Raw genomic sequence first — 17822 nt, forward strand, 5'->3', positions numbered from 1 at the left:
GCAAAGGCCCAGGACACTTGGTTAAGCCTGAACGTATATTATCTGGCGCTGGGCGGGGTTCTGCCAAATTGGCGGCTTGATTCGGAACATGGTTATGCTTATTCCCCAAAATATCGACATCCCAATCATGCCGTCTCCATTACAGCACCAGTCTCGGTCACTCTACTGTTCCGTGTATCTGACCTGTGCTCGATCAGAAAAGGGGTCACCCAGGGTACCTGTTTCCACATTGTCAAAAGACGCAGTTCAATATTTCAGCTCCTGGTCCACGTTGGGTAATTCCTCGCCTTACCAATCTGCACAACTCCGCAGCCATATTCCAGCTGTCTCCTTGGGAACAACCTCGCCTCAGATCAACTAGGGTACTTACGTCACGGCGCGTGCCTCCCGCCCTTGCCCTTTCTCAGGGATGCTTACGCAACATCTGCATCCCCCGCAGCCACTGTCGGCGGTGACTCGCAGCTCTACCTCGGGCCGACCCATTTCTGCCTTACTCGTTCGGGAAATGCATAGCGAGCTGGGGCGTCATCGCTCTCGGAGAATGCTGGCCGTATGAGGATCGAACTGGGTTGGAGGAACAGTATATAACGAGCCGGTTTTCGAGCTGTTTGGGATCAATACAACACAAGCAACTCCAAGCAGTCTCACAACAACTTAGCAACAAGCGAACCAACACCAACACCAACTACCTCAACGAAATCAACATGTCTGGCTACAAAGTGTTCACTATCGCTGGTGCATCGGGGAAAGTCGGCAAGGCCGTCCTCGACGAACTCCTGCGCGTCAAGCCCGAGCTTGGACTCGATGTCCGCATCCTCACTCGCAAGGAAACCGGGAACGCAGCGAAGGACTCTGAGGAGCTCGAGAAACGGGGTGCGAAGGTGCTCCTGGTGGATTATGCGGACAAGCACACTGTCGTCCATGCATTGAAGGGCACGGACGTGCTCATCTCTTGCTTTGGTGCAACCGGTTCGTGGATCCGATCGTCACTCAAGATCGATGCTGATGATATTCCAGGTCTCCCTCTTCAGACCGTCCTCGCTAAGGCCGCAGCGATCGCCCGAGTGAAGCTGTATGTTAACAGCCACTGGGGTGCGCCGATGGACGAGTACCGATACGGCCTGACGCACATGAAGATCAAAGATGAGCCGATCCAGGTCGCCGAACGCATGCACCTTCCGTGGACGTACTTCCGCGTCGGTATTTTCCCGGTACGTTGTGGCTTCCTTCTTCCTTCTCTTCCCTGTCCCCTGTGCTTACAGGGCCTATAGGAGTTCACCATCCACTTTCCCCTTCTGGAATTGAACCTCAGCTCGGGCAAGTCCGTTATCTACGGCACGGGCGAAACCCCGAATTCGTGGACGACCATCCCTGACGTCGCCCGATACGCAGTCTACGTACTGACTCGCCTCCCGCCGTCTAAGTTGCACAACCGAGTGTTCCACATCGAAGGCGACCGGAAAACGTTCAACGAGATCGTGCGGTTGTACAGAGCCAAGCACCCTGCGGAGTATCAGGTGACGTACAAGCCTGTTGATGCACTCGAGGAGCTTGTGCAGAAGAGTGAGGGCAAGGACTTCTTTCACGCGCTGATGATTGAGTACGCCACTGGCCGAGTTGCGCACGATCCGGCCAGGTTGGACAACGCCGAGTATCCGGGGTGGAACCCTAAACAGGTTGCGGATCTACTGTGATTGGGGGTGGAGCTGACGAAGCACTCTGTCATGTCCTAGTCGGTTGAGATCGTACAAAAAAAGATAGATGATAGACGACGTAAATGACTTGTTGGCAGAGGGCCTAAACATATACATAAAAATATCCAATTGCTGCTAATATACAATACGTGCGATAAGGGAATACAATGCTTGATAACATGAAAGGACTTCCTTGCTGACGAATAATGTCCACCGCACACGTCCCCCCGCTCACCCAACGGAATGCCCAAGTAGAAAAAAGGGAGAACATCAATGAACATCACGACTCGACATGATCGAAATACTGCCTGAACATGCTCTCGTACCGAAGCCCGCAGTTCGAGATGACGCCATATATATGGAGGAAGAGTCTTGGGAAGCGCCGTGTGAAGTACCCCAAGAAGCCTTCAGGCAGCGGACCATACAGGCGTTTCACATGGTCAGGCAGATCCTGATAATGATGTTTCTACCATAACGGTCAGCACATCAGGGGAGGAAAAAAGAAAGGAATATGCGCACCTTGTTGCGCAAAGCGCGGAGCAAGTCCTGTACTGACTTGCCGTCGTACTTTCTGAACTTGCCCAGGTTCTCGATCACTGCTTTGTCCAGCTTGCGGTGCCAGTCTGGCCCCAACACATTGGCTGGGCCTGTCTCTAGCGCGAGGAGAGGAGCTTCCTTCGGTTCGCGCTCCATCACCTCGAATCGATCGGAAGCGTCCTGGAGGAAGTTGAGCCGTTTCGCTGGTGTCCAGAAGAAGGGGTGAATCAGGCAATCATCGGTTGATGGTCTGCAAAGTTCTGAGTAAGATGCACAAGACACCATAAACGAGTTCAATACCTTGCAGACGGGTCAGGCTCTAACATCTGGCCGATTAAGTCCTCGGCCTCTAGGCCCTCTTCGCCTAGCTTATCCAGCCAAGTCAGGCTCTTCTCATTCTTTAGAATATTCGCCTCCCTGGAGAACCGGTCTCCATAGGGGTGCTCCCCACCAGACAGGGTATAATAAAACAAACAGCCGAGCGCGAAGATATCCACCGACTTCGTTAATCGTGTACCGGAAGACGATGACGACTCCTTCTGCTCGCCCCCTTCTCGCCCGTTGAAGGAGGACTCGGCTGACTGAGGGTCCAGGTTGACATCTCCCCTGAGAATCTCAGGAGCTCGCCAACCTGCTGTCCCAGCAGCTTGCGGCCCGCTCCCTTGTGTAGGGAGGAAACTCGTCTGGTCCAGCTCGAGCTTCTTGCACAGGCCGAAGTCGGAAATAAGCATTCTCAGCTCTCCTCTCTTGTTCTGCGAGATCAAGATATTCTGCGGTTTTATATCACGGTGCACGATCTTGAGGGAGTGCAGATGTCGTAGTCCTTTTGTTATCTGCATCAGCGCTCTTTTCGGCTCGAAGCTGCCCCTGAGCTCTGAGAACGCCTCCCGGGGTTTCTCGACTATGTCGGCGAGCGAAGCAGGACACAGCTCCAGCGCGATGTATAAGAAACCGTCTCGTTGCTCTTGGTAGAAGTAACGGATGACGTTAGGGTGATCGTCTGACTCTTGAAGCAGAGAGACTTCGCGAGAAGCGATTGTGACGAAATCCTGAAGGAGGCGCTTCACGGCCACTGGTCGACCTTGTAAGGAACCTTGGTAGACGATGGTCCCGTGGGATCCATAACCTATCATATCTAGAGTCACTTTCCCATCCATGATCCCAATTAAAACAGGCATACCCAAGATGACATCCGACAGCATTAACAAACTCTGTGGTAGCGTTCCACTCCTTGTCCTCGAGAGTTGCACCTCCCCCATCTCCTCCCCACCGTTGAATCCAGGTCCTTGTGCCTGCGCACGCGCCTCCTCCTCCCTAAGCACCTTGATCTCTGCATCCATCAAATCCTTTCCTCCATCTGCAATACCGCCCTCGCCGTCGTCACCCTCAGGTTTGGACTTCCCCCGTCGGCCTCTACCCCGATTCCGTCGTTTCACCCGCTTCTTCCCAAGACCTGGTGACTTGTCGTCCTCCGAGTCGGCTTCCCCATCTGCAGGATCACCGTCACCGTTTAGGGAGATGATGGGGATGCTTGGGGAGTCGGTCTGCGGAGGCGGTGGAACAGGTGTACGTGCATCCTCGACTGTGGCCGCCACCTCCTGCACCGGCTTGATCTCCTCGATCTTCGTGCTTCCGTTCATTTTCTTCTCCTGCTTCACCTGTTTCCCCTTCCCTGCAAGTCTGGCCGCTTCCCGCTGATGTTCATCCTCCAACGCAATCAGCCCCTTATCCGCCTTCCGACCCAACAGGTCCCACACATTCCCCCTCCTCGTCGTTAGCCATGCAAACAACAGCATAATGCACAGTGCGACGGCGACGGCGTTGATCCCGCCCCAATCCTCTGCTCTGCTACCCAGGAGAGCCTGGTTACTCAACAGTCGAGGGAGAGAGACATATGATGCCCTTGGGGGCATAGTGTCGAGTTTGGGAGAAGAAGGGTCACCGGCGTTCGCGCTCAGGAGTAGAGGACGTTGAGAATCAATCGTCAGTCTGCGACGACCTTCAAGTAGTCGGTTCAAGCGGGACTGAGTGGCCATGTCCGAATAGTAGGCGCCAATCAGGCAGTCGTCTGCCCAGCAGAGAGCGTTATCATCCTCTTGTTCCTCCCCGTTCTCCGGTGCACCCTCGTTTTCTTCGGAGGCGTCCGAATCGGAGGTGTGAGCATGAGCGTGGTGGTGTTGTGCTTTCCGCTCTGGCACTTCGGAGAAAGTGATGAGCGGGTAATTGGCGTGCGACATTGCATAAAGGGAACCTGCGCCGCTCTGGGAAGAAGCAGGAACCCGTCCGACATAAGTTTTTGGGGGGATGTCGGTGAGCTGAGTGTATCGGCCAGGGAAGACATCGGTCAGACGCGGCGTGGGCTGGGAGAGGATGATAGGCTGCGTGGCGTACGCGGGGATAACGACGTCAAATACGGCCACACTGTAGTTCAATCAGCTTGCATCAAAATTGGTAAAAGGGGTGAAGCATACATAGGCGAAGGAAATCTCGTCCCCCAGATGGGCCTCTCCTGCCCGGTTTCGAAACACAGCACCTGCCCATCTTGCATCGGTTGGAGGTAGCGTTTATCCGGCGTACCGAGCCAAGACGACTGCTTATCCCGATCAGCATTGTTCGGCCCATATGTGGAGAATGCAAGTGACTGGAGGGGTCGCTGGCCCTTGTCGTGCACGATGAGGTGATAGTCTGTTGCCGCAAGTGAGCAGTCCAACAGAACTGACTAAGAAGAAACGTACCAGTTCGACCGATGTAGACGATCTGCCGTGGGAGGATATTCAGATCATCATACTCTTCCTCTCCATCAACGGCATCATCCTTATACCACGGATCCCACCTGCAGCTGTCTGGTCCGAATCCGAAACTTCCACTCACCCTCCCGGTCTGTAAATCGAGTGCCAAAAGGCTGCTTTCTTTCTTGCCTATGAAGATGCGATTACTTCCTGGAAAAGAGAAGGGGCTGAGCTCGACCAGCTGGGACATGCTGAAAGGCAGTTTCTGAAGTTGGTGCTCGGGCGACCCAGGATCAGGGATCATGTAGATATCTCCGGATTGCGGTTCGATAACGTATTTTTCCAGCAAAGTGTGGAAGGAGTCGTCTTCCTCGTCCGCATCGTCCCATATCCCTCCGCCACTTGCATCGCGCCTCCGAGAAGCAGATACGGGTAAAGCAAGCTCCTCGTTCCTCACTAAAGGCTGGAATAAGGAGCTATTTGCTCCTCCCGCGCTAACGGAAGGGTCGCTCTCCATGCTCCACAGCTTTCGTCCCGTCGCCCGATCCAACGCATGGAACTTCCCATCGACGCTGGCACAGATCACCAGGTCGAGCAGATTTAGGTCGTTCCCATATACAGCTTCTCCCAGCCCGGTACCAGGATTGTTGGTAACTTTGGTGAGTGGCGATTCGAACCGGTAGTTCTCCACGGCTGGTCCGCGGATAGGATTCGCAATAGTGACCTTATGGAACCCACCCGGTCCCTGGGGTGCGGCTGCAGCGGTTGTGGCCGATGGAGAGGTGAGGAGGGGAAGTGTAAGCGCTGCCAGGCAGGCATGAAATTTTGAAAGGAGTGATTGTGGTTGGTAGTGGTGATTAGATGGCATGCCGGGTGCAAGTGATGAGCCAGAGGGTGGTCATCACCACGCTGGAGGCTACGATTGATGGCCAATAATCGAGTGAGGTCGCCGTTGTAGATAGTGCTGAGGTATAAGTGTCGTGCGATGTATGTTTTGTGGTGTAAATTCGACGTCGACGTCAAGTGGAAACAGAGGGAATAGCCTGTTTTGACTGTCACAGGTTGTATTGACGCTGTGCAATTATAATATTGGGGGAGAGCATGAATGTCAGCAGCACAGCCACGCCGATATAAGGGAATAAAAATATTGAAACAATAATAATTGTGTTCGGGTCTGTCTCTGCACTTTGTTATTGTGAGCAGACCCATGGAGGACGTCCATGACACCTCCTCTATCTATATATCCCTTCCAAATCAAGTATTCGATATTGCATTCCACCCGCGAGAAGACATTCTCTACGCTGGCCTGCTCACCGGCGAGATCAAGGCGTTCCGGTACCGGGATGAAGGGACTTACGAGGAAGCATGGGGTATTAGACCTACAAAGAGGTCGTGTAGAGGCTTGGCGACGGCTGAGGGGGGTGCGAGGCTGTATGGTGTTACGAAGGATAAGAGTATTGAGTGAGTGTATTGCGTTCTACAGGATCGTCATAATGACGGGAATGCAGAGTCATAGACACCACAACTGGCAAGGTCTTGATATCCAAACCAGGTGCTCATGAGTGAGCTGTTTTCCTCCTGCGTCTTCTCACTCTCTCAATACCTTGAAGAAACTCGATCAATCGCGTGCTTGGCACACTCCCACATCAACTAGCAACTGGGGATGACGAAGGTGTCCTCCGGTTGTGGGACACGCGGACCCTCTCCCCAACCTCCGCGTCAACACACACCTATACCCACCATACGGACTTCATCTCCGACCTTTTATGGCTAGAGGACAAGAAGCACCTTGTATGCACGAGCGGAGATGGGACGCTAAGTGTGCTCGATGTACGGAACAAGAAGGCGGTGCCTTGGGCGCAGAGCGAAGACCAGGAGGATGAGCTTTTAAGCGTGGTACCCATCAAAGGTGGCAGCAAGCTCGTCGTTGGCACCCAGCTTGGCATACTGCACATCTTCGACCGTTCGAAAGGCTATTCTGACTTGGTCGACCGCCTCCCTGGGCACCCCTCCTCCGTCGATGCGCTTCTCCCTATCACGGACGACGTGATAGCCACCGGATCATCCGATGGGATGGTCCGGTTCGTACAGGTACATCCAAACAAGCTTTTGGGTGTGGTGGTGGATCACGGGGAGTTTCCGGTTGAGAGACTAGGCCTGGATAGAGCGGGGAAGTGGCTGGGCAGTGTCGGCCATGAGGAGGGAGTGAGGTTGACGGATGTGCAGGGGGCGCTTGAGGAGAGTGATGAGGAGGAGGGAGAGGAGGATAAGGACAATGAGAGGGAAGAAGAAGACGAAGATGAGGATGAAGGAGAGAAGATGGAAAAGAGGGCACAGATGGAGGAAGACGAAGAAGATGGTACGGAGATGGAAGCTGACGCGCCCACTCCTTCCGAAATACAAGATTCAGACGAGGAAATGAACCCTGCCCCTGCGCACCCCCATCCATCTGTATCAGCTTCAATTGGACGAGCGTTGGAAGCAGACTCCGAGGAAGAGAGCCACCCAAGGAAGAAGCGGAAGAAGAAGTCGACGTCTGGGGAGAGGGATAGGAGCGAGAGGAAGGAGTTCTTTTCGGGACTGTAGGGGATTAGCCGTGTCTTTTTATTATGTTTGGCTAATGATCATCCCGTCTCATGAGGTAGTTTATTCTAACCCGACAGTCGGTCGAGGTGTTGGTCAAACAAGATAGAGATACAGTCTGTTTATACAGTCGCCAGGTTAAGAAAGACCTCACGCCCTCCAGCCTACACCTCCTCCCCCTCTACTATTCGCTGTACCATCTCCACTCCCTTATCCGTATCCTTATATATCTCCGTCTCAACGGAGACGAACGGCCCATCTGACTCTGTTGCCTTTTTACGGGCATAGATTCTTTGCGGGTGAAGGGGATATCGGAATTTGGAGGGACTCGAGAAAGCTGAATTTGGGGCGGTGGGGCTAGGGTTAAGCGCATAGGCGTAGAGAGGGGTAACACCCATTTGGATAGATAGGAGGATCATGGTGGGGATAATACCCTGCTCAGCTTTGTCAGGCCCGCTTCCCATATACCACAGGCGTAGACATACGAAAATCTGCGGCATGGCTTCATACAACACATAGATAGCCATGTTCTCGCTGTTGTCCATGAATGCTACTTGAAAAAGGACAAACTCGATTAGCTTGGCACTCGATATTGCAGCGCCAGACTCGACGATCAGTCGGAGAGCATCGCGCGTACCATGCCGACCGCCGGCGATGAATCGAGATGAGGAACGCATGATCCACCTGCATGCCGGCCAGTCAGCCGAGTACGAGGCAAGACTTGAGCATTTCCGTACCACAAGCGACCGCCGATAAGCATCGTAAGAGTGATGTTGGCTACCAGTGAGATCGCATACATGGAGGATGCCCAAGGTCGAACCGAATCATATGTGGGTTGGACCGGTCCGAGGAACATCCCCACCGCCACAAAACCCGTGACTGCTTCCCCGACAGTCATCATAATGGGAAGGACGATGACGAGCCTGCTTTTGTTCCATACAAGCCAGCAGCGCCAGACAAGGATCATATCTGATATGGTGAGCTGTGCAGGGAAGAAAGCAGTTATCCGCGACTGCAGGCAAGGTGGCACAAGGAAAGTCATACCATAATCACGTAAATAAACTCGTTAGTTACGCTGAGGGGTTCGACGATGTCAGAGAAGAAGGCAATACGACCGATATCAGGAGGATATATGAAGCCTTGAACTAGTCGTACAAGTTCCAACGCGAGGCTGGCTGTCGCTAACACGTATCTTTGGTAAACTGGTTTAGCAACAGATGCCTGACCCATTACAAGCAGTACGCACAGTATAATCACGGCTACTACTTGTACCTTCTTCAGTCCATCTTTTCGTACCGCCAGCCACATGCAGGTGACAAACATCACAGTGAACATGCCTGAGACATCCATCAGTGTTTCTCACACTTATTCAGCAAACAATGATACCCCATAATACTGAAGCGACCCAACAGCCAACCCCATAAGCATGATCAAATGGAAAGTAGACCATGTCGTCGAATGACCCACGGCACGCATGCTTGAAAACTGGGGATAGCTATAAGAGTATGCCTTAGACTAAGGGCCCGCCATCTGAATGAGGCGTGCACCAGCCACCTGTCCAGATCGGAGAGATTTCAGATCGTCCCAAAAGTCGAACAGGAATCCGAAACAAAAAAGCGGATCATTGACGATACAAGACGGAGTCATAAAAGGAGATCGATGCATTTTGACAGAAAGCGAGACTGACGAGTGCTGTTTGCTGGAACCGATGCCTCGAAGTGCAAGAGCAAGTCACGCCCCCCCCCGGAGCCGAATATCGGAATATCATCTGCCTCCGCGGTGGACCGCGTCGTGCTCGCGTCTCGTGTTGCTCCAGTCAGACGTCTTATAGGCGACCCCATTGCTTTCTGTTCACAGCATCTGCGACACCGCGAGCCATGTCTGAGCCTCCTGCCTCTGGAGAACGACGATCCGGAAGACAGACGAGAGTGGTGGAGCGATACAAGAATCCTCAAGGTGTGTTGCGGCGAACAGGGACTCGTTGATGGGGCCATCGTGACATGCCCATACTAACGCGTGTCCTAGGTCTCAAGCGCAAGCGCACCGAAGATAGTGAAGAAACTCCCGAAGAAGTTCAAGACATATATGAGGATGATGATTTGCTGGGCCTGGAGGAGGACGAAGAAGACGATAACCGGGATGACGACGCGGACGAGGAGGAGTATCATGCTCCCCGATCCGGACCGAAGGCGGCCAAGTCACAAGCTCCCAAACGCCCCAAAGTCCCGGAGCAAGAAGATGCGAATGGGCAGGTGAAAAAGTCCAAGGCGAAGGCCCGGTCGAAGCCGGTGGATGGAGCATCCAAGGCTGCTCCCAGGCCAAAAGCGAAGAAGGCACGGCTTGCTGGCGACTCGGGAGGCGGAACGGTCGTGAACGGCGAGGGTATCACTGGAGGAATCAAGGACGACAACCATTTGTTCAGTGCGTATAGTATAATGCGCATATATGCGTCCCAGCGAGCTGATTTCATCGCCCAGACGCGCTCCTGAATTCTGGTAGTTCGCTCCAGACGGTTTCTGAAGACTTCTTGGAGTCCTTCCGCGAGTCAGCTTTGCCTGCCCTCGCCGAGCTCATCACAATGGTGGTTCGTTCTTGCGGTGCGAACGCCGATATTACTGCCAACGAAGTGGCGGATGAAGATGGGATAGTCGGGGTCTGCGAAGACATCATGGAAGCAATCAAGACGGTAAGTCATGAGAGCGCATATCTGCATTTGTCGCCTGACAGACGGCATCATAGACTCAGGCGCCTCCGTATCCCCTAATTTCTCGCCTTCCAACTATGAAGCCTATACGAAAGGCACTGTCGGCATTCTTTATTTATCTCACGAAATCCGCGCACCTATCTAGTCAATTATACAAGACCGACCTTATCCAGACTCTGCTCTCCTGGCTCACCACGATGTCGTCGTCGTCTCTCCGATCCTTCCGCCACACCAGCACTTATATCGCTGCTTGCGTTGTCGGCGGTCTATGTGAAGTTTACAACGAAGTTGAAAAGGATACAAGTGTCGTTGGAAGACAAAGAGAGGCTGAGAGAAAGAAGAAGAAATCGGGCGTGGCGGCCTCTAAGGACTCCCTCGACAAACGCTTTTCCGAATTGAAAGGGAAACAGAAGGCCATTGTGGAGTTCATGAAGGAGTTTTTCGATGGGTAAGCACTACGGAACCTCTTGGGGCCTCCTACTAAACATACCTCAGTATCTTCGTCCATCGCTATCGAGACTTCGATCCCGAGATTCGCGCCGAGTGTATGCATGAGCTTGGAACCTGGATGATGGGATGCCCCTCATTCTGGCTTGATGGGTCATATCTAAGATATGCCGGCTGGCTTCTCAGTGATTCGGTAAGCCGTTTCATTGTAACACGATCAATCGGCTAAATCAAGATTACAGAGTACTCACGTTCGTCTCGCAGCGCTCAAGGCTCTTGCCCCTCTGTATTCTATTCCCAGCTCTACAGCTCTATCACACTTCACAACTCGTTTCCTGCAACGCCTCGTTCAGATCGCGACCAGTGACACCGACGTTCCCGTGCGTTGTGCAGCTCTTAGTCTGTTGACGGAAATCGATGCGCATGATCTTTGGGGTGATGAGGAAGACGTCGGGGCCACTGATCGCGCGAAAGTCTGTCTCCTCATCTGGGATACTGAGCCAAGAGTTCGACGTGCTGTGGGACCATTCTTCGCCAGCGTTTGGGCTGAACAGGTCCAGGAGGTTGTCGAAGCGCGTGGTCGAAAGAGAAAGGAAATCGAAGGCGAACATGAAAAAATCGGAGCAAAGCAGCTAGCCGTCCTTCTTGTCCGATTGGAGACACTGGTTGACGAAGAAACCTCACAGTCTGGAGACGAGCCTCGAACTGCATATGTGACCCGCCAAGTGTCTTCTCGTCTCCCCGGCGTACCAGGAGCAGAATCTCGAGTCGTTCTCGCTGTCGACGCTTTGTGGAATCACGTCGACATCATACCAGAGTGGGAGTCCTTGCTGGAGCTGTTGCTTCTAGATCATACTATTGGCGACGATTCTAGCAGTCCTCGCAAACGCGGTAAAGCATCTCGGAAGGATTCAGATGATAATGCCGATGCAGCAGACGAGGAACAAGAAAAGGTCGACGATCGATGGCGCTTGGAAGATAGAGAGGAGAGCGTGCTACTAGAGGTCTTTGGCGCCAGCTTGGCGAAAGCCATTACCGAGGCAGAATCAGATAAAAAGGTTCGCAATCTTTTCTCTCAACATGATATCACTAGTTCTGACACTGTATAGATGGAGGCCAGCGACGTGAAGGGAGACATCACACGAGCCCTTATTCCGGCATTGCCAAAACTCTTCGCCAAATATCAGACAGACGTTGGCTGCATTGCTGACCTGCTGGTAGTCCCTCGACTTCTCGATCTTGATCTCTATGTCGAGATGCGAGAAACGAACGCTTACGAACTGCTTTGGGACGACGTCTCGCAGCAGTTCCTCAAGCAATCTGACCCTGTAGTTCTGCGCAACGCAGTGGGCACAATTGTATTCCTGCTGTCCTCGGGCATATCTCTCCTGAACATCAATTCACGGAAGGTGGCAGAGCTCGAGGATGAATTGTTCACTTCTCTGCGAGATGCCGTGGCTGGTCGTGACGAGCTCGAGGTGGCTAATTTCGACGAGGATGAAATTCAAGCTCTTGGTGCCGTTGTTACGCGCCTCGCATCCCTGTTTGCGACCCGTGACTTGACTGCTGGGATGGAAGAAGACGAGGGTGGCAAACAGAGTAATGCTTGGGATATTCTTTGTGCGCTTGCCGAACGGGGTCGTTTAGGGTACAAAGATGAGGAATCGGTTAGTCTTGCTCCAATTCACGTGACAAGCTCACCCTGTAACTGTCTATCAGATGATCGACCAGTGTCTAAAAGCCCTCAACTTTCACATTGTGTGGAAGACGAGAAAGATGCTGGCAGCACCGGCCACTGAAAACGATGCGGAAGCAGAAGCCCCTGCTCTACTTTCCCTTCAGGAGCAGAGAAGTGTCCTCTTGGAGAAGTTAACGGAATTTGCGGTTGGCACTCAATCCAATCCATGCGAAGCCTTGCGGCGTTCGGTACGTCATGTGACAGCTTGGGCGAGACCTAGCTCACAATGTAATTTAGTCATTTGATGCATTGTTAACGCTCTACATCCTTTTCTCGCCTGGTGAAATAATCGGCAAGAAAACGCCAGGAGGGTTGCTTCCATTACTTCTCGATGATCAATTGCAGTATCGTTGTGCGGGGTTCATGCAAGCACAAATTGAAAAGTACGCGGATGAGGTCGGGAATACCCGCGACGAAGAGGAGCCGGCTGGGGATGAGAACAGTAGCGACGTAGACATGGATGACGGTGAGGAGAAGCAGAAGTCGAAAGTGAACAAGTCCAAGACGGCGGGCCATGAAAGTGAGTCACAAACATCCCACAAACATGAAATCCTTCTAACCCCAGGCTAGAAACAATGTCGCAGCCTCAGCTAGAACGAGAGTACATACTGTGCTCTGTTGTATCCACCTTCATTCGAGCCATTCGAATTGGCGTCCTTCACATCCGTCACTCCCCCCTTCTTCTTGCGCACTTCGGACGCTTCTCGTCTACCGTCGACGTATGCATGAAATCTCTCATCGATGTACTTCGCGATGAAGGAATACGAGGCAAGAACGGAGAGGAAGTAGCAGCAGCCATCGCAAAGTCTATGGAGGGTGTAAGTCCTGTTCCTGAACACGTGCGTGCACTTGATTGAATGCCCTGTTTTAGGCCTTCGACATGTATCTCGATTCTCTAGTCTCCACCAACGAACACGCCCACGCTCTAGCAAAGGCATTATCAACAACATTCGTCATTCGCAGTGGGCACTTCGCAATCTTGAAGCGAATGCCCTCAATATATGTCGTCTCAGTGCATCGGAAGTGCATTGATTGGCTATTCACAAAATTGAAGGCGTCTGTTAACTTGCCCAACAAGAAGAGGCGAAATAAAGTGGCAAGTCTTTGGAAGTGCATGGTCCCGCTTCTGTCCACTGCTGAAGCGAGGGAGGCTCTACAAATGTGAGTGTCTGCTGTAGCGGTGTTAATTGAGTGACCATGTTAAGGTCTCATTTTTAGTAAGAAGCATTTAGACAATGCTATCAAGCAATCCCAACTCGAGGTCACGGATGGGAAGTTGTGGGAACCTTTGCGTGCTTTCGAGAAGCGTTTGATGAACATTATGGCGAAAGACAAAAGTATGTGTGCTTTGTTGGTCCTTGGCAATAATTACTTACGGAACTGTGCAGCCATAGGAGATGCTGCCAAGGCGACGACTCGCAAAGCGACACAAGCTGTCAACCAGCCAGTGAGCGATCCCATCGCGGGAGACAACGATGCTCGCACTCCCACTCGACCTCCACCTCGTCCTAGACCGCTCCGAAAGCCAACGCCGCCTCCAGCACCGGAGGTGCTTGACGATGTACCTATGCCACAAATTGAAGAAAACGATCTTTCGCTACTCCCAGCGGCAGATATCAATGGAATGTCAACACCTCTAGCTAATAGGGATGAATTTCGACATGTCAATGGACAAAAGCGTGCGAGGGATGAAGATGATGAGGAAACCCTCAATCTTGACTTGGCAGCCTCGGAGGACGATGAAGAACAGCAAGCGCTGAATGATCTGATCGAAAATGGAATAGGAGGAGTGTCCCAACCCATAGCGCCCGTCAACCCTGTGAAGCGGAGAAGGAGATAAAAACTAGGTAAAATTCGCTTTTTATGAGTGTAGCGTTTTCAGTCAACCTTTTCTGTCGTGTCATGTTTAGTTTTAAGGGTTTTTTCCGGTGCCTGTTGTTGTGTGGTTCTAATATGTGTGTGTATTACTGTATTATTACCTATAATGATGTCGGGCATCAGGAATACAGTTGTGCTTTGTGAATGGACTAAATTAAAATATCAAAATACCGTGAATGATACGGACAATTTGGTTGAGCCGACGCCGACGCCGGCCGCCGACAGTTGGTGCACTGCAGCAGGGTACGTGGAAACTGGAAGCACCTCAGCGTCAAATGCTTCCATAGCTTTCATCTATCTGTTTGGCGTGTCATACTCTTGGGCATTCACCTCGATGCATCCCATCTACCCAGGAGAAGTTATGGCGAATGACATGCGGGCCATCCCCTCTTTTCCGCGCCAGCACGTTGTCTTACTCCGGCCCTCACGCACAATGCGTTGCGGTCGAGTGTATTGGAATGTTTGCTTCGGCACTACAGCAAATCTTGCGAACCAATAGCGCAATATTCCGACTTCCCCACAACAGGCTCGTTGCGTGGGACGTGGGGCCCCAGGATGAGCTTCTGCTCATCCCAAGCAAACCAGTTATCCCATGCTTCCGGCCGACAAACTTGGGACACATTTACTTCTCATCAGGTGAACGCGAGTTTCGGAGGGTAGATAAATTGGCGAGTTGAAGAAGGAACAGCATGCTCTTGCTCAACGCCCTCTCTTGTCGGAGTTTGTCACCCGACTATCTCTGGTAAACTGCATTTTCATTGTTAGTCTTCCGGAAGTGCTGACCCATGTGATATCCCAGAACGCCCCCTGTCTCTGGGATTTTCGATCTGCACCAAGTCGCGCGGCTACCGACATGAGTAAAGAGGTCGCGCAGCCTGAGATGGTCGAAGTCGAGGATGCCATTCAACAGGTGAACCGTGGTGTCGACTGGGAGCTCGAGAAAGACGCCCATGAGGGAGCCATCGCTGAGCATTCTATGGCCGTGAAACAGGCCCTTGCTGCTTATTGGAAGGCTGTCTGCTGGTCCGTGATTATCTCCTGGGCTGTCATCATGGAGAGTTATGACATTCAAATTATCGGCTCCTTCTATGCCTACCCGACATTTCAACAGAAGTATTGCGAACAAGTTGGTCCAAACTCGTGGCAGGTTCCCTCGGCATGGCAGGTTGGCCTCAGTGTTGGTTCCAACATCGGGATCATGATTGGTATCTTGCTTAATGGTTACTTGGTACGGAAGTAGTTGCTTCTCCGGGCTGCACTCATGAGTATATATCCAGATCGAGAAGTTCGGGCACCGACGCCTTCTGCTGGTGGCCCTTTGTTTCCAAGCAGCTTTCATCTTCATAACCTTCTTTGCGCCGAATATCCGCGTACGTCTCTTTTCCCCTCTAGTCTTTCTGCACCTCTGCCTTCTTATGCACAACTGGTCAAATATCTCACTTTTATACCCTAAGTGCCACGAGACAGACCCTAACCGTCTTTGTCTAGGTCCTACTTGTCGGTGAGATTCTATGCGGTCTCCCGTGGGGTGTCTTCAACACGGTCGCCCCATCATACGCAGTCGAAGTCTGCCCTCTTGCTCTCCGAGGATATCTCACGACATTTGTCAACTTGTGCTGGGTCATTGGTCATCTCATCGCTGCTGGCGTCCTCGACGGACTGGTCAACAACACCACCGAGTGGTCATATCGCATTCCATTTGCTATTCAATGGGTGTGGCCCTTGCCGCTATTCATTGCCATCGCGATGGCCCCCGATTCTCCTTGGTGGCTCGGTAAGTAATTTCGCCGATATCATCTCCCTGGCACTAACACGAATATCAGTGCGGAAGAACCGTGTAGATGACGCGGAAAAGTCTATCAGAAGATTGGCTACGAACGATCAGCTGGTGAATCCTAAGGACGCTGTTGCGCTCATCGTGCATACCACCAGACTCGAGGCCTCCCTGAACATTGGTGCTAGTTACGCCGCCTGTTTCCAGGGCACGGATCTTCGCCACACGGAGATCGCCTGCGTCTCATGGGCATCCCAAGCTTTTGTCGGCTTCGCCGTTCAGAGTTACTCAACGTACTTCTTCGAGCAAGCTGGCATGCCTGCGTCGGATGCATTCAAACTCACCCTGGGCACGTTCAGCATTGCCTTCTGTGGTACAGTCAGCTCTTGGTTCACGCAAACATACTTTGGTCGCCGGACACTCTTCCTCGCCGGCACGGCATTCATGGGTCCCCTGCTGTTCGTCATCGGCTTCCTCCAGCTGGCTCCAGTGACGGACAACATCAGGTGGGCCCAAGCTGTCATCTTAGTGATCTGGTTCGGTGGGTATGGCGCTACAATCGGACCAATTCCATACGTGATTGCGGCTGAGATCTCTTCGAGCAACCTGCGCACAAAGACCATCTCCGTGGCGCGTGACATGTACTATCTCTCCAACCTCGTCAACTCCATTGTCTCACCATACATGCTCAACCCGCAGAACGCGAACTTGAAAGGAAAAGCCGCCTTCCCAGCAGCATGCTTCAACGTCGCCCTCTTCGTATGGGCGTTCTTCCGCCTTCCAGAGTCCAAGGGGAGGACGTTCGAGGAATTAGATATCCTATTTGCGAAACATGTACCGGCAAGGAAGTTCGTGGGGTACGTAGTGGATCCGTACGAGGAGGGCGTGACGAGCCGCTCGAGAGGGGAGAAAGAAGAATCGGAAGAGAAGGTTTGAATACGTTACGACTTCACTGTGGAGGGTGAGGGTCGCGGGCAGAAATCCCATGCACTTCTCAGACACGTTGGGCATGGATTTTGATTTTGATCTTGATATTTCCTTTGGAGAGTCAACGAGGTGTTTAATGAGCTTTACGTATTCTATTGATACGGTCGTATTCAATGGCTTTTCACCCTTCAATTGTGACAATCAATAAAATCGGAAACTCGCCTCACGGATTTCAGCATAGCGCAGTTGTTTGAGCACGCGCGGCTTGTCAAACGCTCAAATTTAACTCAACTCACTGTACAATTCCTCGCCTTACCAATCTGCACAACTCCGCAGCCATATTCCAGCTGTCTCCTTGGGAACAACCTCGCCTCAGATCAACTAGGGTACTTACGTCACGGCGCGTGCCTCCCGCCCTTGCCCTTTCTCAGGGATGCTTACGCAACATCTGCATCCCCCGCAGCCACTGTCGGCGGTGACTCGCAGCTCTACCTCGGGCCGACCCATTTCTGCCTTACTCGTTCGGGAAATGCATAGCGAGCTGGGGCGTCATCGCTCTCGGAGAATGCTGGCCGTATGAGGATCGAACTGGGTTGGAGGAACAGTATATAACGAGCCGGTTTTCGAGCTGTTTGGGATCAATACAACACAAGCAACTCCAAGCAGTCTCACAACAACTTAGCAACAAGCGAACCAACACCAACACCAACTACCTCAACGAAATCAACATGTCTGGCTACAAAGTGTTCACTATCGCTGGTGCATCGGGGAAATCGGGCAAGGCCGTCCTCGACGAACTCCTGCGCGTCAA

At 52.4% G+C, this 17822-nt stretch overlaps 7 protein-coding genes across 7 annotated transcripts in view; 5 read left to right on the forward strand and 2 right to left on the reverse strand.

Moving 5' to 3' along the window:
• Window positions 1-493: 493 nt before the first annotated feature.
• On the forward strand, window positions 494-1795 carry DACRYDRAFT_100315 (NADP-binding protein). The gene is made up of 3 exons (XM_040767442.1): window positions 494-969; window positions 1018-1211; window positions 1272-1795. The coding sequence occupies exons 1-3, from the start codon at window positions 705-707 to the stop codon at window positions 1692-1694; spliced, it is 882 nt and encodes a 293-aa protein (XP_040628237.1). The 5' UTR covers window positions 494-704; the 3' UTR covers window positions 1695-1795.
• Window positions 1796-1829: 34 nt separating this feature from the next.
• On the reverse strand, window positions 1830-5828 carry DACRYDRAFT_79919 (uncharacterized protein; the record flags this gene model as incomplete). Its single annotated transcript, XM_040776420.1, has 5 exons — window positions 1830-2160; window positions 2214-2481; window positions 2532-4652; window positions 4703-4916; window positions 4967-5828. The coding sequence occupies 5 exons, from the start codon at window positions 5826-5828 to the stop codon at window positions 1975-1977; spliced, it is 3651 nt and encodes a 1216-aa protein (XP_040628238.1). The 3' UTR covers window positions 1830-1974.
• Window positions 5829-6167: 339 nt separating this feature from the next.
• DACRYDRAFT_52895 (WD40 repeat-like protein) lies at window positions 6168-7546 on the forward strand (the record flags this gene model as incomplete). Its single annotated transcript, XM_040775138.1, has 3 exons — window positions 6168-6421; window positions 6469-6522; window positions 6571-7546. 3 exons carry the CDS (start codon window positions 6168-6170, stop codon window positions 7544-7546), a joined length of 1284 nt encoding a protein of 427 aa, XP_040628239.1.
• Window positions 7547-7707: 161 nt separating this feature from the next.
• DACRYDRAFT_107895 (uncharacterized protein) lies at window positions 7708-8893 on the reverse strand (the record flags this gene model as incomplete). Its single annotated transcript, XM_040768554.1, has 5 exons — window positions 7708-7977; window positions 8029-8227; window positions 8281-8525; window positions 8588-8735; window positions 8790-8893. The coding sequence occupies 5 exons, from the start codon at window positions 8891-8893 to the stop codon at window positions 7708-7710; spliced, it is 966 nt and encodes a 321-aa protein (XP_040628240.1).
• A 472-nt stretch (window positions 8894-9365) lies between these two features.
• On the forward strand, window positions 9366-14272 carry DACRYDRAFT_116527 (uncharacterized protein; the record flags this gene model as incomplete). The annotated part of the gene is made up of 13 exons (XM_040770218.1): window positions 9366-9499; window positions 9569-9964; window positions 10021-10229; window positions 10283-10695; window positions 10743-10887; window positions 10937-11752; window positions 11804-12361; window positions 12414-12620; window positions 12670-12952; window positions 13003-13250; window positions 13304-13593; window positions 13651-13769; window positions 13821-14272. The coding sequence occupies exons 1-13, from the start codon at window positions 9421-9423 to the stop codon at window positions 14270-14272; spliced, it is 4215 nt and encodes a 1404-aa protein (XP_040628241.1). The 5' UTR covers window positions 9366-9420.
• A 538-nt stretch (window positions 14273-14810) lies between these two features.
• On the forward strand, window positions 14811-17170 carry DACRYDRAFT_95014 (sugar transporter; the record flags this gene model as incomplete). Its single annotated transcript, XM_040777262.1, has 6 exons — window positions 14811-15052; window positions 15110-15538; window positions 15588-15680; window positions 15799-16084; window positions 16134-16941; window positions 17131-17170. The coding sequence occupies exons 2-6, from the start codon at window positions 15164-15166 to the stop codon at window positions 17168-17170; spliced, it is 1602 nt and encodes a 533-aa protein (XP_040628242.1). The 5' UTR covers window positions 14811-15052; window positions 15110-15163.
• A 569-nt stretch (window positions 17171-17739) lies between these two features.
• Window positions 17740-17822, forward strand: part of DACRYDRAFT_16076 (uncharacterized protein) — a gene marked incomplete at both ends in the record, with an annotated part of 1249 nt that continues 1166 nt past the window's right edge. The window contains one exon of the mRNA XM_040771160.1: window positions 17740-17817. Coding sequence (XP_040628243.1) covers window positions 17740-17817 — 78 coding nt within the window. The remainder of the gene's footprint in view (window positions 17818-17822) is intronic.

The sequence above is a fragment of the Dacryopinax primogenitus genome, assembly GCF_000292625.1.
Source record: "Dacryopinax primogenitus strain DJM-731 SS1 chromosome Unknown DACRYscaffold_10, whole genome shotgun sequence".
In the NCBI taxonomy this organism is placed as follows: domain Eukaryota; kingdom Fungi; phylum Basidiomycota; class Dacrymycetes; order Dacrymycetales; family Dacrymycetaceae; genus Dacryopinax; species Dacryopinax primogenitus.